At 34.6% G+C, this 23,039-nt stretch overlaps 1 protein-coding gene across 1 annotated transcript in view; it reads right to left on the bottom strand.

The window, feature by feature from the left end:
• The window catches only part of ATM (ATM serine/threonine kinase), a 154,116-nt gene that overhangs the window by 62,229 nt on the left and 68,848 nt on the right, over nt 1–23,039 (bottom strand). Inside the window, exons 32-42 of the mRNA XM_060160330.1 lie at nt 22,779–22,911; nt 21,329–21,424; nt 18,994–19,165; nt 16,087–16,228; nt 14,741–14,917; nt 9,729–9,906; nt 7,881–7,968; nt 5,623–5,778; nt 2,357–2,465; nt 235–323; nt 34–136 (exon numbers count right to left, since the gene is read on the bottom strand). Of these exons, the coding sequence (XP_060016313.1) occupies nt 34–136; nt 235–323; nt 2,357–2,465; nt 5,623–5,778; nt 7,881–7,968; nt 9,729–9,906; nt 14,741–14,917; nt 16,087–16,228; nt 18,994–19,165; nt 21,329–21,424; nt 22,779–22,911 (1,443 nt within the window). The remainder of the gene's footprint in view (nt 1–33; nt 137–234; nt 324–2,356; nt 2,466–5,622; nt 5,779–7,880; nt 7,969–9,728; nt 9,907–14,740; nt 14,918–16,086; nt 16,229–18,993; nt 19,166–21,328; nt 21,425–22,778; nt 22,912–23,039) is intronic.

The raw sequence follows: 23,039 nt of genomic DNA, 5'->3' as shown, positions 1-23,039 counted from the left end.
AGTAGTGCTTTACCAAAGCAGAAAAAAAAGTACCTGGATTATTCCTGCCTGGCGAGTTGAGGAGGAGATTGCTGTCTCAAGGTCATATGTTACTAGGGCTTTCCCCCACATTGCTTCATGTTCATATGTTCGCAGTCTATAAGAAAAAGTTTTTAAATGCTTTTGAGTTTTACATACATGTAACTTCTTTCATAACAGAATGACTATAGCATTATCTATAAAAAAGCAATTTACCTAGTAAGGGGTTGTAATATTTTCCCTCCACCACAACCATAAAGACTATCTGGCTCTCCTATACTTCTGTAGATTTCTAAGAGCAGATCCTAAAAACATGGAAACAACAAAAATTGGAGGGGAAAACTATCAGTTTATGAATTCAGCAAATTTGAAATTATATCATTACCATCATGTAACTCCCAACTCTACATGTATTGTTATAAAAGTAAAATATAATGATATTTAAATATATACTAAAGATACTGATCAGCAACACAACAAACTGATCCCACACAACAGAATGACTGTGGACTACCTGACAAGAATTGCTCACGATTTAGTGAATTAGATAAGAAATAAATCCCAACCTAACAGGCTTCTAACACATGCAAAAATAATCATAAAAACAAAAGCAAAAAAAAAAAAAAAAAGCAAACAATCCCATCAACAGCTAAAACTGACATGGGAAAACGAAGTCCTGCAAAGTCTGACTCTTGAAAACTGAGTTTGGTAAAAATACAAGCTGTAAAGGTTTTCTATGAGAGAAAATTCAAAGTTGCACTATGTTATAATTGGTAAAATGTGATATGGATAAAGAATTGGTTTGATGACTCAAAACTCTGTTATAAAATTCACTCAGGAAAGAATTGATTCTGCTTAAAATAATCTCAGTAAAATAAAAATTAAAATAGCAAACAAAACAGAAAGAAAAAAAGGAAAAAGAAAACAAAAATCAAAAAAGAAAACAGAAAATTAGAAACTGCATTGCAGAGAAAATTGATCAAGCAATTTAATTATCTTAATGGTACTTGCTCCAGGAAATACTTTCTAAACACAAATTGATATTGGCATAATTCTAGTATTCTAATCAAACTGTTTCTATTCATAAACGTGAAATCAAGCCCTCAGTATTGGAACATTCAGTTCAGAAGCCTAGCACAGTGCCTGAAGCACAGGAGATACTCCAGAAACTCAGAAAAGAGGCTAAGACTATAAAGAAGCAAAAAAAGGAAAGAGAAAAATCAGGAGAATGGTATCAAAAAGGTAGATAGAACATATTTCAAGTAAGGCATGGTTGATGGTGTTAAGTGTTGATGAAACATTAAGGAAGAAGTTGAATGAAAGGTGACCGCTAGACTTAGTAACATGAAGTTTATGACTGACATTAGCAAGTGCTATTCAGTGGACAGAGTAAAAGGAAGGAAATGGAGACAGGAAATACAGACAACTTTTTCACAAGGTTTGGCTGTGATAGAAAGGGAGAAAAAAACGATGTCACCTTTAAGAGAACATAGGGAAAAGGGAAATGATTTTGTGTCCGTTTGAAGGAGAATGTTTTTAATAAGTTTGAAAATTTGAATATGTTGAGGAGCACGGCACAATAAAAAAAATGTTCCTGAGAAAGAGTTGATGAAAAACAAAGCACAGAAGGAAGGACAGAAGGAGAAACTTTCTCTGCTTTAACAAGAGGAAAGATTACAATGGCAGCAGATGCAGGGAGATTTCTATGTTTGACAGTGGGATGTGGTGGGACTTCCTATAATGTCCCCTATTTTTTCCAAGAAGTAGGAGGAGAGACAAACAAAAGACAGAGAAGAGAACATCAGAGGTTTAAGCAAACTGAAGAAGATGAAACTCATTTTAGAGGAATTAGGTGACCAAAGAAATTCAGTAAGAATGGGTCAATTTAAGAGTAAACATTAAAAAATTTACAGAAGAAGCAATCTGCCCTGAGATGTGACATACAATAAACAAGTAAACAAATAAAAATATAATTATAAATGTTAAGTGCTACAAAGAAAATGAACAGAGTACTGTAGGAGAAAATACATGGTATAAATTCACCCTATGAGATAGGTGGTTTTACTTCCATCTTTCAGATAAAGGAACTCAAGGTTGGAAAGGTTAAGTCATTTGTGCAAGATTACACAACTAAGTGGTTGAGTCAGGGTTATAACTCCAGTTTGTCTACTCCAAGGCCTAAGCCTCAAACCATGAATTTATGTATATGACAGTCCAAAAAGGTAACTTCAGTTTGAAAATCAAATGACAAATCAAATCTATACAGTCTCTATAACAAAATAATAGTCCAAAGTATAAAACAAATATTATCACTTATAATAAGGTCAATAATATTTACCTGTAAACTTATTCCAGTTTCTTCCTTACTTTTTTCACTCAAACTGGAAATAGTTGTACTCTGGCTTCCTTCTTCAAACGTAAGACTTCTGTTTGTCACAAGAGCACCTCTTTTAATGGGAATATACTATTTTTAAGCTTGCTAATACATATACCATACACTTTGACAGAAAAAACTAACAAAGATTACAAATAAAATATAATGAACCATTTATATTTAAAAACAATACCAGTTAGACCTAGAATAGAAAAGGAATTTGTTAGTATTAATTCTCTGAATGAGAATTACATTTGAATGACAGTCTCGTTTATGGGAAGGCTATATGCCAAAATATGCTTATTTACAGAGCTTAAAAATAGAGAAGTCCCTGAGTTCAATTCCTAAATGTTCTGTCAGTGGTTTTACCTGAAGTTTAACCTCATTAATAAACACAGGCACACAAAATTAAGACCGTACTTGAGACACCACTTAACACTTGATAATTTGGCAAAAATTAAGAAGTCTGATAATATTAAGTGTTAAAAAGGAAGTGGATCAGTAACAACCAAGGTAATAAAACTAGTAAGTGATAGTCAGAATTAGAATTCAATTTCTCTACTCCAAGGCCTCAGCTTTACATATGCATATGATACTCAATCCTATAAATAATTTCTATTCTAAAACCATGCCAGCTATACAATGTTTATGACAATAATCCAATGTATAAAATAAATACTATCATAAGTGATGTTATCTCTATTATTTACCTATACTTATTTCAGTTTCTTCTTTACTTTTTTTACTCAAACTAGAAATAGTGGTAGTTTGAATCCCTTCTTTAAATGTGAAGCTTCCTACTGAGCCACTTCTTCGTGAACTACATTTCTGAGTTGGTATAACCACTTTAAAAACCAATTTGGCACTATCTTATAAGACTGAAAATTTGTATACCCTGCAACCCAATAATTCTACACCTATCATTAACAGGGGAATGGTTAAATGAATTGTGGCATATTCTCCCACTGGTATATTATGTGGCAGTGACAAATTAATGAACCACAGCAACACACAATATAGACAAATCTTACCAAAAAACTGAGGGAAAAAAACAAGTTGTAGGAAAGCACACATGTAACTTCTTAGGAAGCTCAAAAATAAGGAAACTAAACTATATTTATGGGTTTCTACTCACATGAAAACAGTATCATCCAAACAAATGAGCAACACAAAACATGAGATAACATTTACTTCTTGGAGGAGCACAGAGGGGTGCGATAGAGGAGACCCACTGACAAAATGGCACTGACAACATTCTATTTTGCTTTATAACCTTTATATGTAAATATTACATATATTTTCCTTATTGGTAAGTTATGCAGAAAAAAGTTTTTAGAGGAGAAACTTGGAAAGTAGGAACAACAGTATTAGAGTCTATGATTTTGAGTCTAGAGCTATAATTCATCTAGGCAAAAAACAGAGTTGCCAGGACTTCTGTCAGGCATTGCCTTAGGTATTAGGAATACTAAAATGACTGAGGTGTGAACTACGACCGGTTGTCTAAATCCTGTTTGAAGGAGTTTTGATTTCTTTCTAAAAAAAAATATGGATACTAACTTTGAAGGCTCATACTTTCTCAGGAGCAAGTTAACAAATAAAACTCTGTATGTATTCCTGAATACCTAGTATAAGGCATTTTGCTATTAACTAACTCGAATAGAAAACCTAAGAGAGCAATTCAGTTTTCTGACCTGACAGTGTTTGTAAACTGTTGATCTGTATTTTGCTTTTATACTTTTCCTGATCACTTTAGATTTATAAAAGTCTCAGTTCACCTGAGTCACTGAAGAAAATTAGCATTCCCTGCCCTCTCTATACACCTTATGTCTGTTTGCCCTCCCCTTCCCATCAGGCATCTGAAAACAAAAAAAATCAAAATCAGACTGTCAAAGCAAACAGCAAGCCCCATTTGTCAAGCACTTTTCCCTTAAAGTTAACAAAAATAAAATCCAGGCACTCCTGCTTGTTAAACAAGCAATTTTGCAAAAATGTCCCACATTCTATATGATCACCTATCCTCAAATTAAAAGAGCTTTTATTTATACTCAAATAAGAGCTCAGTTATTCACTCCTGATTAGTAAAAAAATATTATTCTATGGAACCAAGATACCGAGGCACATTCAGATTAAAACTACTACTACTAAGTATGCAGGATTTTTGCCAAATTTTTAAGATCAAGAGTAGGCAAAAATCAATTTCTTACTCATTTCATACTTAAAGGACAACATATCAATACTTGTCTTTGTACAAAGTCTAAGTGATCACAAACATATCACTTATACATTATACAAATGATCTACATATTGTAGATTTTTAATTGTTTTCAATTGAAAAGTAGAAATTAAAACAAACCAGAGAGTTAAGAAATCAGTCCAAGCCTACTAAGTTAATTATATTTGAACTAGGCTCTGAATTCCGGTTCCCGGTTTTTCACAGTCCAAAAACCATACTGCTTCTAGTTTAATGACAATCCAAAGTAGAAATTATAAGTAGCAAGCATAAGAAATGCATCAATATAACACCTCTTTGCTAATTTTGTAATATGAGTGATTTTGTGGTGGAAAAGTGAGGATAACTATAAAAATAAACACTAAGCTATTTGAAATAAAGACTTGAGAAGGGCAGTTGGGACAATAAACTGTATATTTTTTACTCTTCGACTTTCCTGGCTATTTTTTGCTTTTCCCTATTATCTAAGATACTTGTTAGACTTTTATGAAGTTCTAACTCAGAGGAAAAGCAAATTAAAGTAGTAGAGATACGGGTAGATAAAATAATGAAAGTGATTTAGTCACAGAAAGCAATCAGTTACATTACTTCTAGTCAATAAGTAAAATGGATCTTCAATAAACTGAGGGAATAGTGGTAAACAATTTAACTGAAGTTAGAGAATCACTCAACCATTTGAAAAATAATTATTGATCACATATTAAGTTCCCAATGCTAGTTACTATGGGGAATACAGAGGAAAATAAGGATGATCTCTGTCCCCCAGGAGCTTGCTATGTGTATAATTTTTATAATTCTTAAGTAATAAACATCTCTATTTCAGAGGAGAATTGCTTATTTCTTTAAAAAATTTTTATTATCATTTCTCTTTAAAAGGTAGACACCATCTATCTAAACTATCTTTTAAATGGGAGTGGCAGTAAACAAATGTTTAATATATACCTTTAATGAAACAATGTCAACACCAATTTTACAAACAAAAACTTCCAAATTCCATTACCTTTTCTCTTGATCATCCATATTCTTCTTATCTGCATAGATTTCTGCATAGAGCAATGCTGTAAAATGAGCAGCACAAGACTGAGCTACCTTGGCAACCTCTAGATAATTCAATTCCAGCCAGAAAGCATCATCAAAAACTGTTCCTGAAGAAGGTCTAAAGAAAAAAATTTAAATATCTAGTCATGTCCATTTCTTTAACTTAAACGCCAAAAGAAAAGTATGTTGATATAGAATCCAATGGTAGCAAATGCTAGTTAGAAAGAAAATGACATTTAAATAACCAAAAACAACATACCCCCAATATATAACTATGAACATCTAACATAACATAGCTGAAGAGCTCTGTCACTCTTTTTGGATCACACACCTCTTAGAAAGTCTGATGAAAGCTATGAACCATCATCCCATACAAATTTGGGGTTCATATACGGCCTCCACTGAGGGATCCATCGATCATAGGCTAAGAATAGGCTATACAGAATAACTAATAACACATACACGAGTGTTTTTAAATGGCCAATTCAATGAAAATATTGTTTCTTCTAAGACACATTTACATGTCTTTCCTATTGCTGTTAATTTTCTTCTTAGTTGCCTAGGTTGAGGTTATTTTAAAAAAATCTTCCACTGTGATAACAATAGGCCATAACTGGAAGGGACCGTGATATTATCTTTTTCAAAACAAACATTATAGAGATGTGACATGGTAGTGGTTAAGAGCACTGGTATTAGCGTAGGATACTCTAGCTAGGTTCAAATCCAGCTGGTTCACCTACTACAAGCGGTATGAATTTTGGCAACTTAACTTCTTAAGGCTCAATTTCTTCATTTGTAAAACGCAGAAACAATATATACCTCAGAGAATAGTTGTAATGAGTAAATAATGCTTACAAAGCTGGTGAATAAAGTGCCTATCACATAGCCAAGACTTAATTGTAGCTGTTCTGAGAAATGTGAACCTGAACTCAGGTCCTTACCCTTTATTCTATGTCCCAGTCATATTCTCTCAAGGAATCTTCCTCAAGGTCGTATTTGGAATAATTAATGTTGAGAAACGTTATCTTCTCCAAGGCCAACTAATGTCAATACCACTCTAACTCAATGATAAATAAAAAATGAATGATTCAGAAACTGCCTCCCAACACTGAGAAAAGACATGTTTCCAGCTATAGTTAAAGCTTCTTATGGGCTTTCTCACAAGAGGATTCAATACAAAACAATATGGTGAATCAGTAACTTTCTAACCAGAAACACAAACCCTGAAAGGTCTAACACTTCTTTTTCTAAGAATGGGATGGAAAGGAATGAGGGGGATATAGAGGAATTAATTTTTAAGATGTAAATGCATTTAGGTTAAACAATTTTTCAGTTTTCCCCTACCATTCCCTCCCATTTTTATCAACCACTGACACTACCACCAAACAAACTAATGAGACATCAATGACTACCTATTACATTATTTAGACCTACTACATTATTTCTTCAAAGTTCTGGTCAACTCTGGAGCAGTACAGATCAGTCAGACCATCCTCTCTAGAAATTCCTGCACTCACTGTTAAAAATCTCAAGAGAAATAATAGGAACAAAAATACTATATTATAAAGCAATCGAGAAAATAAACACTGCTATAGCACAGCATCACTATACAGAACCACAGATTTTGAAGACCATGGTACACAGTAAAGAAACTTATGTTTCATAATAAAGATACATGCAGGAGGTTTTACATAACTCTAGCTACTTCTGAGACAAAATGTAAAGAGAAACGTTAAAAGAGGAGTAATGCAACTAAAAGTAACCTGGAAAATCACTTACTCCTTTCCTTCACTGTAAATGAAATAAACTAAAGCCCCCAAAGAGTGAATGATTTAGCAAAGATAACACTGTTACTATTACAGTTGGGGGTCAGAGTTCCTATAGTATTCAATATCTTGTAATTTATTTCGTAATAACCCATAATGGAAAATAATCTGAAAAAAACCACATATATATAACTGAATCACTTTGCTGAACACCTGAAACTAACACAATATTGTAAATCAACTATACTTCCATGAAAAAGAATTCAGAGTTCCTGACATTGATTTCACCAAAGTGCCACCCTAAATATGGATTATTACAAGGAGATATAAGCATCACACATATTAAATACAGCAACTTGCAGTAGCATTACCTCAAAGAATCATGTTAAAATTCAGCCAGCAATAACAAGTTACACTTCTAAATCCCCAACGCAAGAACCAATAGTTACATTACCTCTTTTGTCTCCTCATGTAGTCCACAACAGCAAGCATTGTTCTTTGTGATTTTTTATCCAAATGGCATCGGAAAAAGTGCTCTGACTCTGAAAAACAAAGATTATGTCCTCTCAGTCCCAGGCAGACTTGCTTAAGCACTTTCTCCCTTTTGTTTGTATATCTGTCTTCCTCTACACTATAAGGTTCTAGCACAAAATTGGTTTTCAATAAATGGAATTTAATGGCATTTCTTTTTCTTTTAAAAGAAACTATTGAGCTTAAAAAAACTGAGAATTTAATAGTAATTTATATTTTATTTCTGAAGAGGACTAATTCATTGATTCAAAAACTATTTACCTAGGATTTTTCAGTGTACTAGGGGCTCAATATACAACCATATAACAAAGACTATTTGTGACCACACAGAACTCACCAACTAGCCTAAGAAACTTTTTTTTTTTTTTGCGGTACACGGGCCCCTCACTGTTGCGGCCTCTCCCGTTGCGGAGCACAGGCTCCGGATGCTGTTAGCCAATAAAAAGGAACATACATAAATAATAAAACAGAGCAAAGTAAAGTTTAAATGGCAACACGGTCATGTCATATAAAGGCTGTGGTAGTGAAAGTAAAAGGAAGTAATCGGGAGAATCGAGTAATCACAACCTATGTCAAAGCGACTGGAACCATAGTCAAGGTTGGGAAGAATAATTTAGTTGCAGCAAAATATCACATTAACTCAATACTATTCTTATAATTATGTTGGTCTTGAAGTACAGTAAGTGAATTTGTACCTAGTTTTATGTTTGTACATAAAATACATTACTAATATGCATCAATATTAAAGACAGTAAGTTAACATTACAAATCTGTAAACATTTTCCTTTTTTCAAATTTAGGTTTGAAAATCTGACCCATGATGAGCCCTCAACTATGTATATATGTATTATGTGTACCCAATTCCTCATTGAATTTTTCCTGCAATAAGCTCTTAGCATGGGAAATACTTCTTATATAGCATGGAAGGAAAGTAGGTTATAAAAGTAAGTAAAGCATAATCCAATTTTTGTTTTAAAAAACTGATGTATAGGGCTTCCCTGGTGGCGCAGTGGTTGAGAGTCCGCCTGCTGATGCAGGGGACACAGGTTCGTGCCCCGGTCCGGGAGGATCCCACATGCCGCGGAGCGGCTGGGCCCGTGAGCCATGGCCGCTGGGCCTGTGCGTCCGGAACCTGTACTCTGCAACGGGAGAGGCCACAGCAGTGAGAGGCCCGTGTACCGCAAAAACAACAACAACAACAACAACAAAAACTGATGTATATATACCAAATGTTAATTGTAGTTATCCTAGATGACAGAATTATGGGTAATTTAATTTGTTTAATTTATGCCAATTTTTCTGTATTTCCCACAATAAATATGATTTTATTAAAAAAAAAGTTGCTTTTAAAAAATGAGTTGGCCATAGCTCTAATATAAAATTCCATCACATCTCCAGCACAGTACCTATAATATGTGGTTGCATTCATTTGTCTGCTGTTTCAGTTACAAGAATGTAGGGCTATGTCTTGCTCACATCCTCACTGCCAGTGCCAAGCATGGTGCTTGACATACACTGAATGCTCAATTAGTTGCTCCATTAATAGTAGTCAATATTTACTGAAGGGATACTATGCATCAAGTATACTAGTTGTTTTACATACATTACCTCATCAAAAACTTGCTACAACTTTTATCTCCATTATACAGATAAGAGAACAGATGATTAGAGGTTATGGAATTAAGCCTACAAGGGCCTTGATGGGATTCAAACTATTTTTCCCTAGAACTGAGATGTTAACAGTATAAATTTGAGAAATTTAACAGAATACCTGAATCCAAATTTGCAGGAGTTGTGGATCGGCTTGTTTCTGAGCAGTGTCTGAAACAGTTAGTGAAAAATCTCTGAATGTGTGTAGAAAGCAGATTTCTCCATGATTCATTTGTATCTTGGATTAAAATGTCATGGATCAAGTATGGAAGCACAGTCTGACAAAAGTCAGTTTTCACCTAGAATATACAAATACATCCAGTCAATAGTTTTCAGTAAAAATATTTTACTTAAAATTTTCATTCCCTGTTACTGACATATTAAGCTTTTTTAAAAAATGACAGATGAATCTGTCATGAACTCTATGTACTACTAAAAAACATACAAAAAACATGTGTACTAGGTAGTGTTAAAAAAAATCAAACTAACCTAGAATATCTAAATCAAACCTATACATTACACTGCAAGTGTTCATTTTCAGTCTAGGCCACTTGCATATAATAAAATAGGACATTGTTGACAAATGAAATTATGTCACTACTGTAAAAAAAATTTCACAGTTGAAAAGTGTTGCAGTTTTCTAATTTGATAAAAGGGAAAATGGGGATCAAAATTTAAGAGAAAAGCTGAAAATTTGATTTTTGAACATTTTCTACATTCAGTGAAGAGCTACAACAGTCATGTTAAAATGTTTACTTTTTAATAAACCCCAATTTCTGGGCATAAAATTAGGGTACTTATTTGTGGTATACTCCAAAGTATAGAAAACTCCTTTAATATATGTGATACATTAACACAGTACTCAACTTTATTTTTGCCAAGACATCATCATGAAACAGATTATTGATTACCAATTGTACACTTTTTCCCTTTCAAACTAAAGACAAACCAAAAAGCCAGTTTTGGGGCTTCCCTGGGGGTGCAGTGGTTGAGAGTCTGCCTGCCGATGCAGGGGACACGGGTTCGTGCCCCAGTCCAGGAAGATCCTGCATGCCACAGAGTGGCTAGGCCTGTGAGCCATGGCCGCTGAGCCTGCGCGTCCGGAGCCTGTGCTCCACAACGGGAAAGGCCACAACAGTGAGAGGCCCACGGTACCACAAAAAAAAAAAAAAAAAAAAAAAAAAGCCAGTTTTGGAAATACAGAAGTAACTAAGAATTGTGTGTGTGTGTGTGTGTGTGAATGTATATTTGGAACATTTTATCTTCTGGCCCAAAGTCAGAATGTTCTAAAAATCTTACGGGCTTCCCCGGTGGCGCAGCGGTTAAGACTCCACCTGCCAATGCAGGGGACACGGTTCGAGCCTTGGTCCGGGAGGATCCCACATGCCACTGAGCAACTAAGCCTGTGTGCCACAACTATGGAGCTTCGCTCTGGAGTCCATGAGCCACAGCTGCTGAGCCTGTGTGCCGCAGCTGCTGAAGCCCACATGCCTGGAGCCCATGCTCCGCAAAGGGAGAGGCCACCACAATGAGAAGCCCACGCACTGCGACCACGAGTGGCCTCTGCCCGCCACAGCTGGAGAGGGTCCGTGCGCAGCAACAAAGACCCAACACAGCCAAAAATTAAAAAAATAATAAAATAAAATAAATTTATTTTTTAAAAAAGTGTTTAAAAAATCTTAGGTTTATTCATTAATGAGAAATGAGTTGTGTGTGTATCCAGGGTATCACTCACCTTTTTTTTCAGAAAATGTTATTTATTATATCAAACACATGTTAGGGTGCTTAACTCTATGCCAGTATGCCAGACAGAGGCAGGATCAGCATGCAGTGCAGAAGGTTTACTAGGGAGTGCTCTTGGGATCAATGTCTGTAGAAGGAAGGGAAGGAAGAAGCAGGACTGGAGTGAGGGAAAAGCTGGGGTATGGTGCGGCAGCAACAAAGGCCTCCACCAACCCTGTGGGGAGCTCAGAAGCTGAGATGGACCTTCAGAGCCATCTTGAGTTGTGGTAATGGTACAGAGCTTTTATACTCTAAGGTCAACCAGTCATTGAATGCAGGTTGCCCTGGGAATAGGGTATGATTTGGGGTGAAGCAACTCTCTATTATCAAGGCAATTCTGAAGGGTGTTCTAGCTGGTAGCACTTGCAGCAGCTGAGGGAATAAGTCCTCTGAACTGCTACGAACGCAGTGTAGTACTGCAGAGTGTGATGATTTATTCACTGTTAACATTTTCTCTGTAGAAACAAAGACTGCTTTACAAACTGCTTTCAATAGGGTACTTTACCAAAATATTCACTTCTTTATCAGTTATTTTTAATTGGTAGATGTTTAACTAGTCAGATATTTTGTTTTCATACTTCTGTTGAATCATGCTTGACAGTATTATAAATTAGGTTAGCTTTTAAAGTCTTAGAGCATCATCACATTGTGTTGTTTTAGATGATACATTTGATAAAAGCGTATAAACTTTTTGTTTGACCTTGGCAGGTACCATTACTCTCTAATGAAATAAATGGTAGTGTACCCCCCAAAATAAAAAAGCAATGCTAACTGCAACCACACCTCTTTTCTCACTCAAGAAAGCATGTCACAGAATTCAAGCAGAAAAAGCTTTCGACAAAATGCAACACCCATTTAGGATAAAAACTCTCCAGAGGGAGAGGGAACCTACCTCAACATAATAAAGGGCATATATGACAAACCCACAGCAAACATCTTTCTCAATGGTGAAAAACTGAAAGCATTTCCTTTAAGATCAGGAACAAGACAAGGATATCCACTCTCACCACTCTTATTCAACACAGTACTGGAAGTTCTAGCCACGGCAATCAGAGAGGAAAAAGAAATAAAAGGAATCCAAATTGGAAAAGAAAAAGTAAACTGTCACTGTTTGCAGATGACATGACACTACTATACACAGAAAACTCTAAAGATGCTATCAGAAAATTACTAGAGCTAATCAATGAATTTGTTAAAGTTGCAGGGTACAAAATTAATACACAGAAATCCCTTGCATTCCTATACACTAACAACAAAAGATCAGAAAGAAAAATCAAGGAAACAATCCCATTTACCATCGCATCAAAAAGAACAAAACACCTAGGAATAAATCTACCTAAGGAGGCAAAAGACCTGTACTCAGAAAACTATAAGACACTGATGAAAGAAATCAAAGATGACACAAACAGATGGAGAGATATACCATGCTCTTGGATTGGAAGAATCAATATTGTCAAAATGACTATACTACCAAAAGCAATCTACAGATTCGGTGCAATCTCTATCAAATTACCAACGGCATTTTTCACAGATTTAGAACAAAGAATTTTACGATTTGTATGGAAACACAAAAGACCACAAATAGCCAAAGCAATCTTGAGAATGAAAAACAGAGCTGGAGAAATCAGGCTCCCTGAGTTCAGATGAAACTACAAAGCTACAGTAATCAAAATAGCATGGTACTGGCACAAAAACAGGAATAGAGATCACTGGAACAGGATAGAAAGTCCAGAGATAAACCCACACACCTATGGTAACCTAATCTATGACAAGGGAGGCAAGAATATACAATGGAGAAGACAGTCTCTTCAATAAGTGGTGCTGGGAAAACTGGACAGCTACATGTAAAAGAATGAAATTAAAACACTCTCTAACACCATAGACAAAAATAAGCTCAAAATGGATTAAAGACCTAAATGTTAAGGCCAGATACTATAAAACTCTTAGAGGAAAACACAGGCAGAACACTCTCTGACATAAATCACAGCAAGATCTTTTTTGATCCACTTCTTAGAGCAATGAAAATAAAAACAAAAATAAACAAATGGGACCTAATTAAACTTTTAGCTTTTGCACAGCAAAAGAAACCATAAACAAATGAAAAGACAACCCACAGAATGGGAGAAAATATTTGCAAATGAAGCAACAGACAAGGGATTATGCTCCAAAATATACAAATAGGCCATACAGCTCAATATCAAAAAAACAAACAACTCAATCAAAACAAATGAGCAAAATATCAAAATAGACATTTCTCCAAAGAAGACATACAGATGGCCAAAAAGCATATGAAAAGATGCTTAACATCACTAATTATCAGAGAAATGCAAATTAAAACTACAATGAGGTATCACTTCACAACAGTCAGAACGGCCATCATCAAAAAATGTACAAACAATAAGTGCTGGAGAGGGTGTGGAGAAAGGGAACCCTCTTACACTACTGGTGGGAATGTAAATTGGTACAACCACTATGGAGAACAGTATGGAGATTCCTTAAAAAACTAAAAATAGAGCTACCATATGATTCTGCAATCCCACTCCTGGGCATATATCCAGAGAAAACCATAATCTGAAACAATTCATGCACCCCAATGTTCACTGCAGCATTATTTACAATAGCCAGGACATGGAAGCAACCTAAATTTCCATCAACAGAGGAATGGATAAAAAAAGATGTCGTACATATATACAATGGAATATTACTCTCAGCCATAAAAAAGAACGAAATAATGCCATTTGTAGTAGCAACATGGATGGACCTAGAGATTGTCATATTGAGTGAAGTCAGTCAGAGAAAGACAAATAACATATATCACTTATATGTGGAACCTAATAATATGGTACAAATGGTCTTATTTACAAAACAGAAATACAGTCACAGATGTAGAAAACAAACTTATGGTTACCAGGGTAGACAGTGAGGGGAGCATAAACTGGGAGACTGGGATTAACATACACACACTGCTATATATAAAATAGATAACTAGTAAGGACCTACTGTATAGCACAGGGAAAAAGAGCGGATATATGTATATGTATAACTGATTCACTTTCCTCTACAGCAGAAACTAACACAGCATCCAATATGTAGCTACCCCGCAGCTGAAACCCACTGCATAAAGTTCTGGCTAAATAAAGACACCCTGTTGGATGGATTCACAACAGCTGAGTATAGGTGACGCTGCATGAAGATGATGTGCAGTACAAAGCACTCTTTCTATATACAGGCCATGAACATTCACACAAAAGAGAAATGGAATGAGACCATCAAAGAAAATTATTATGAGAAAGCACAAATGAAAAAAACAAAGTTAGAAAGGGAATAAGTCAGACTAATTAATCTTCTTACCTCACACATTGGCTTTAATAACTGAAGAACTTCACTTTTTGTGCCTCCACTATTCAAAAAAGCACAAGTCAGTGTCTTTAACCAAATGTCATGATTTTCACTTTGAGGAATCCACAGGCTTGTATCATCCAAGCCTTCTAAAGGACTTTCTTTGTCAAGTCTAGGTACTTCTAAAAACTAGAAAAAAGTGATGAGAAAACGTAAATAAGGTAACCAGAAATACATTTTACCTTTCCTATGCCAAACAAATATCTAGGAATAAACAAATCTGTTTCCAAATAAAACTAAATATGCTTAAAACTAAATCTTGAGGCATCAGTTACCTTTTAAAATTAAAATACATTTATGTTTATGAGAGGCAGAGTCATCTGGTGAAAAATTACTGATCTAAACACCAGGAAACTTAACTTCTACTCTTAGCTCACTAGCGGTATGTTAAATAAATCACAGATTCTCTGCCTCATCCATCTCATGTATGAATCCAGTCCAAATCTACCATACAGAGTTGATTTTGGAATGAAATGAAATTTTAAAATGTTAAAACTACAGTGTTTTACAGGTTATACTATTAGTTTTATTAATAGCTTATATTGTCAATAATTTCACTGAGACCAAAATTATATTACGATACATTAAAAGTATCATTTCAACGATGGGTGTAAGCCCTGAAGTTAAATTGGTGAAAACTTAACAGCATATTTCTCAGTTGCTTTATGAAAAGAAAATATTAAACAAAATAAAGGAGAAGTAAGAGTTCTTAAGTATCTTTCATAGAGTACCTTTAGTGGAACCTTGTTATGATATCAACATGGAAAAGGGAGAAATCTATAGGCCATCTTAAATTTCACTAGAGGGTTGTGATACTTTAACTTGCTATGGAAATAAACACTTGCTTGTTGATCACAATATCTATAAACGGCTTTCATGGGATCAAAGTAAGGGTTTTCCACTCCTAAAGAAAAAAAGCCTGTCATTAAGAACTCCTACCAGGGAATATGGGGACATGTGTATGCATATGGCTGATTCGCTTTGTTGTGCAACAGAAACTAACACAGTATTGTGAAGCAATTATACTCCAATAAAGATCTATTAAAAATAAATAAATAAAAAAGAACTCCTCCTATCCCCCCAAATCAACCATTATTTCTTTAGGCTACCTATCTCAGCTTTTCCACACTGCCATAACTAAAAATACAAATCCCTTCGATTCAAAAAGCACAGCTAGAATTATTTCCAAGAAAGGTTAAATGTTAGTGTAAGTAAGCAATATGATATTCATATCCCACAGCAAATAGAACTGTTCTAGATATAGTGGATATTCAATAAACATTCATTATTTGAGAGACCTTTTTCCTTGATGTTCGAAAAGGCTGTAGATAGATCAGCATGGGATCATTTGTCATCTTATAAATCTCCCAGAAACTATGTCCAGTTTTTGTGGCTAAAATGCTTTTCAAACAGGTAACAGCTGCTGATCGCACTTTGACACTGAAAAACACATATAATTCAAATGCCACAAAGTGTATCAACTATTAATCTTGATGAATGTTAAGCAACTCCCAATGAAAAAATGAAAATCTAAAATTTTAAATTTATATTAGGAAATGTTTACGTTTATTAGGAAATTTTACATCTATAAAATTCTATAACATCAAAGCAAAAATTATCAAAGGATTTTTAATATTCCTAGAGTAAACATGAGTTACTACTCTCTGTAACAGCAATTCCCTTCATTCAATATAATAAAGTTTATATTATGACTACTATAAATTAAAAACTCATAAAAAGAAATACTTCAGAATAACATTGACTAATAAGAATGAGTAATAAGAATGACAGAATACTAATTCACCCAAGAAAAAAATATTTTGATACCATTTTCTCTAAGAGGTACAAATAATTTGGGGTAACACAGAATGGAATTTCCCTACAAATGATAAAATTATTGTCTAGGACAATTTTAAACAAACAGTAAGTATGTACTTATTCTGACCAGAAGCTAGTTGAAATCATTAGGTAAGGCATCTAAAACCTCTAATAAAAAATTGAACGTCCTTCTCTTTTGCAAAAAATTAAGGAGGGCTGCAATACAAGAGTACTGAAAATATGACAACTGACAAAAAATGTTATAAAGCCTGATACTATAAATGATGATGAGCTGTCAAGTAAAGGCTTAATTCTATGTCTCAATTTAAGACATAGAAGCATAAACCCTAAACTTGGATTCATCTCTCATTCCTCTTTCTTTCCTTCCCTCCTCCACATCCAATTCATCAGCACGTCCTGCTGCCTCTATGTTAAAAACATACCCTAGTTCCATCCGTGTCCCATCTCATCTCCATTACCGCCACCCTTATCCAAGTCACCATGATTTCTCCTCTGGACTACTGCAATAGTTTCATAATCAGCTTTCTGTTTCCATTTTTGCCCTATCACAAGCCATTTGCCATATATGTCAGAGTCAAAATGTAAGTTGCATCATGGCACTATTCTGCTTAAAACTCCATGGCTTCACTATATATTTCAAATAAAATCCAAATTTTTTAATCAGAATTAGTCCTACCTTTCTAATTTCATTTCATACCATCTTCTTCCATACCAGGCTTTTTCTGATCCTCAAACACATGAAGCTTATTTCCATTCTAGCTATTCCCTGTATGCAATATTTTATCCCTAATCAACTTCTAGCTGATTCCTGGTCACTCAGATCAGCTAGATGACACTTCCTCAGAGAAGTCTTCCATGATTCTGGGAATTCCTTGGTCAACATTCCCTTTGTATACCTGAGGCCCCTCAAACATGTAATGATTTTCTTCCTCTTACAAAAAAGACATGAAAAACAAATTGTACCTATCCCTGTGGTTCTCAAGTTTAAGTCACACTAATATTTCTGTGCACCTTCTTCAGAAAAACCAATTGCAAATTACTGTGTAACAAATGAAACACTGCTTGCAAATTTTCTGTGGAAAATCTCTTCAAAAGCTGTGCTAGATATAATTTGAAATACATTTTTAAAAATGAGATAGATTAATAAATGGATAGGAAAATGGCTAAATGTGATAAAGCAAGGATAATAATAGTAGAATCTAGGAAGACTCTAGGTGGTGAGTATATGGGTATTTACTGTAAAATTCTTTCAATTTTGCTGTAGGCTTGAAAATTTTTATAATAAAAAGTTGGGAAGGAAATCATACCAGCCTTTTTACTGTAACAACAACAACAAAAGAGTGAAAGATACATGTAAATTAAATCAACAATTAAAACAGAGCAGGTAGACATTATTGCCAATCATTTACTCCCCAAGAGAAGTAGGGGGTGTTATAGGGAAACGGATGCAAAATACCTATTTACTTAAAACGATGCCCAATTGTGGGCAAAAATCCTTTGAACCCAATCTCCAAAAATGGTGGTGATAAGGTGCTCAAATATATCAAAATAAATACATCTGGCCCTTGAACAACGAGGATTTGAACTGTACAGGTCCACTTATACATGGATTTTTTTCAACAGTAAATACTACAGTACTACACAATCTGCAGTTGGTTGACTCCTCGGATGAAGAACCACGGATAGGGAGGGCCAACTATAATTATACATGAATTTTCCACTGAGCAAAGGGTCAAGCATCCCAACCCCCACATTGTTCAAGGATCTGTAAATAATAAATAGATAACTGCAAATAAATAGATAAATGGGGAGTGGAAGACGGAGAAAAAGTAATCTCATAATCAGCAAGCTGAAATTATACTATCTGTTGCAATTTTGTTTTGCATTTTATGTATTAATGGGCAAAAGAAAGCCCTGTCTGATTAGCTTAAGACTTTTGGAGTTAAAAAATTTCTGCTCTATGACTTATTTTAAAAGGATCAAAATGTCTAGCCAGGAGGAGAGTGGCACCTTTGATTCTGACAAGTGCACAAAATAACCCCATTTACATTCCCCTATCTTAATGTTTTGTGTGGAACCACTTGGTAGTTTTCATATTGTTTGTCTAGTCTACTCTCACTAAAATTTAACATGGATCTTGTCTGGTATATCTATCACTATACCAAGTTACCTGGCATATAGCAGTAGGGTTTTAGTAATTATGTGAATTAATAAAAATACAATGATATTCATTAAATATTTAAGACTGAAAGTATGGCAACTAAAAGGAGAATGCTTTAGTTATTGGAAATGCTAATTCATATGAGGTATCAATCTTGAATGTCAGATTAAGTGCTATCAGGTACAAGGTATCATTAAATACTCACCAATCTTCTACCAGTGTATTATTCAGGTAGGTCAGCATTATGAAGGTCCACTGAAGTTCTTTATCTTCAAATAACTCAAGGGCCTTGGTATAAGATGTATCTTTATTATATGGTATAGCTATTGTAGAGAAATCTATAGGACCCACTTCTCCCAAGCAGCTTCCAACAGCCTCTATACATAGAAATTCCATTTCAGTAAAGTTATAGCTAAGAGATCATACATAAAACAGAAATTTTCTAATTTCAAAAATATGTTTTGTCATCCGTTATGATTTAAGTGTTTTCTCAAAGATGTTGAATAGATTAAAGAAGCTACAAAATACTGTATCATTTCCTTTACATATCATCCATGTCGGCAATATTTTCCCCTATAAAATCATATCCAAGAGATAGATTAACTAGTAGAATGTAGTTTTTAAGGAAAGTCTAAATATAGCAGCTGTATGCGAGTATCAATTTTCTGGGGGGTATTACATAAAGACCACAAATCTTAAATACTCAGATCAGTGAAAATTCACACACACACACATACACATACATGCAGGAAAACACAATTTCTTTCCCACCTGTATTATCACTACCCAGATGAAGATAGATGTTTTCAAGATGCCACAGGGCCCCCTCATGTTCTTTCCCAGTCATGATGGAATTTAATAAAACATGTTAAAAAATTATTTGATAGTCCTCCTTTCAAAAGGTGGAGCCTAATTCTTCCCTTGAGTGTGGGCTGTACTTAGTGTCTTCTAAAAAACAGAATGTGCACAAGTCTTTCACCTCCTTAACTAAAATTATCCCAGGTATTTAATTCTCTTAGATGCTATTATAAATGGAATTGTAAATGGAATGGAATTTTCTTCTTAGATTGTTCATTGCTGGTGTACAGAAACACAAATGAATTTTGTGTGTTGATCTTGTATCCTGCAACTTGGCTGAATTCATTTATTACCTCTCTTATAGTAACTTTCCTATAGATTTTCTGGGACTTTCTATATATATATACAGTAATGTCATCTGTGAATAGAGATAGTTTTTACTTCTTTGCTTTCCAGTTTTTGTTCAATTGCTCTGGCTATAACTTCCAGTACAATGGTGAATAGCAGTGGGCAACTTTGGCTCATTACTGATCTGAGGAAGATATTCAGTCTTTCACCATTAAATATGACATTAGCTGTGGGTACTAATCACTAAGATTTTATGCTATGTAGGAAAGCCACTTAGGCCTCCTGTAGCAAGTGGCATTTGTCCCCAGAAGCAGTGCTACTATGGACAAAGGGTAAATTCCTTGGTCAAAGGAAAGTTCTAGAGTACTGATAAGGTTCTGTTTCTTGGTCTGGGTGCTAGATGCACAGGTGTGTTCTCTTTGCAAAAAATTCTTCAAGTTATATACTTGCGACTTTTCTATATGTAAGATATATTTCTATAAAAAATTTACAAGAAAAGAAGTACCCTACACACTAGACCTCCACTGAGAAGTTAAGGAAGACTCTGTTGAAAGACAGTAGAATCTGTGAAGCATCTCTTACTTCTCCCACTTTTCTTTCTTTTTTTTTTTTTTTTTTTTGCAGTACGTGGGCCTCTCACTGCTGTGGCCTCTCCCGTTGCGGAGCACAGGCTCCGGACGTGCAGGCTTAGCGGCCATGGCTCACGGGCCCAGCCGTTCCGCGGCATGTGGGATCTTCCCGGACCGGGGCACGAACCCATGTCCCCTGCATCGGCAGGTGGACTCCCAACCACTACGCCACCAGGGAAGCCCCCCACTTTTCTTATTTGAAGCAATTATTTCATGACAACTTCAAGCTGACTTTAATCATGTGATGTTTTCCATCCTGTGATCACCAAATATAAAACACCTATACCAGGTATGATGCTGGCTATTTATCTTACATTAGGTTACCCCCAAATGGTGGCAGAAAAGGATTTGAATATGGTTTTAATATCTGAGCTTAATATAGCCCTCCAAGTCCTCATTCTTTCTGTTATATAAAAAAGATATTAAGTACCAGTCAGTTATATCTATAAAATGTATCAGAAGTCAATTTATTTGCAACTTAATGCTACAAATAGGTTTTTCTGACTTTCCTAAATATTCACAAGGCATTTTCAAATTAATAGTTATGCACATGTGTTAATCACTAACTTTTTACTTTATATGAATGTCTAAGGGAGGAAAATATGAAAGGAGGGCTGCTTAGGGAGACTTGAACTAAACAGAAATATAAAAAGCCTCTCACATTTCCCCAATATTCCAAGTAACAAACTTTTACTGATTTTTAAAATGCTATGAAGATGACCATCCAAACAAAAAAACTCATATTCACTCAGCCAAACAGTTTACCTAAAACTTCTCTTTCACCAGTGTGGTTTACTGCCATCTTGGATAACTGCAACAAGCTGACAACTAGCTTCACCATTACGCCATCTGGAGGGTTATCTAGAAGCAGTTTTGAAAATATTAGTTTAAGCCACAGTGAAGACAACACTTTTCTTTATACTATGCTCATATATTAAATTGTGTGACTAGAAAACTTTTACAAAGTTTTTAAAAAAGATTTTCAATTGTGAGCATTTCAAAAATATGAGGTGAATGAATGTATCTGAACTTCCTTCTTAAAGAGAATCATGTAAAAATGATCAGCAACATTTGGCAGACAGAGAGAGAAAAATATCTTACGTTGTGCAGAGAAATCAATACCTTAGCCAGATCACAGTTAGAAACACATAATCATTCAACATTAAACTAGAAGGAACCTTGGGAGCATGCCTGGTTTTTTAGCCTCTTGCATATAGAATAGACCAGCACTGTCCAACAGAACTTTCTGCAATGATGAAAATGGTCTATAAGCTGTGCTGTCCAAAGACAGCCACGAGCCACATGTTACTACAGAGAATTTGACATGTGCTAATACAACAAAGAAATTTAACTTTATATTTTATTGAATTTTAATTCATTTAAATTTAAATAGCTATAAACATCTATTGGCTATATTGGTCTGGATCAATAAAATACCCAAACACACAAGAACAGGAGATAGAAAGAGGGGTTCATGTATATATATATATATATATATATATATATATATATATATATATACACCTATCTCAAGAACAAATATACTAGAAACTCAGATTTCGGATGGTCAAAACAAAATTAATTTTTAAAAGTACTGAGGATAAAAATATCACAATAGAAACATGAAGTCAATGAGCTCAGGAAGATGAAAATTAAAACATAAGCAGAAAGAGTTTCCACCAAGTGCAGTACTATAATAATCTAAACTCAAATCAAATCAAAATAAAATGGATTTTTAAGTAAAAAAACCAAAAACCTAGAAACACATATAAATATGTGTATATATACAAAACACACACATATATACATACACACAAAACACATACATGGCTAAGATGTTTAAAATAAAATGAAAAATAACATTTCTTTTATTTAAAAAAATTGGGGTAGTAGGCAGAGACAAATTACCTTGCATGCCTGCTCTAAGGAATTCAAATTTTTCTTTTAGGCAGTAGCAAATTGTTAACATTTTTTAAGCAGTAAAATAATATGATTTGGACTTAGAGAAATCATTCTGGCAGAGGTGCAGAGAACGGATAAAATGGGAGTAGTTCAAGGTGAGGAGACCACTTAGGAAGTCTTTCATAACTAAATGAGAACTGATGGGGGTCTGAAATGAACTAAATCTGTGGCAACTAAACCAAGAGCAAGAATTTATAAAAGATTCTTTCAAAAAGAAATGGGTACAAATAACCCAAGTCATTAAAATTAGTACCCTGAGATGCTCTCATAAGATCCATCATCTGATCTTTATGTTGCTCTAGTTGTCTTCGAAGATCCTTCAATCCTTCAAGCCTTGTCAATGGAAGTGCATCATAAACATTTACTGAGAGAAAATGGTTAATTTCCTAAAAGAGAAAATCAGCTAAAAATGTAACTTGCTTTTGACATGTATTGGTTGAGTCTGTAAAATAAAACTCAAAAATTTTTTAAAATTAGTGCCTTCTACAGATACTGATTCATAATACTGTTACTA

Source organism: Lagenorhynchus albirostris, chromosome 9 (assembly GCF_949774975.1).
Source record: "Lagenorhynchus albirostris chromosome 9, mLagAlb1.1, whole genome shotgun sequence".
NCBI lineage: Eukaryota > Metazoa > Chordata > Mammalia > Artiodactyla > Delphinidae > Lagenorhynchus > Lagenorhynchus albirostris.
This window is presented reverse-complemented; position numbering and strand designations above follow the sequence as displayed.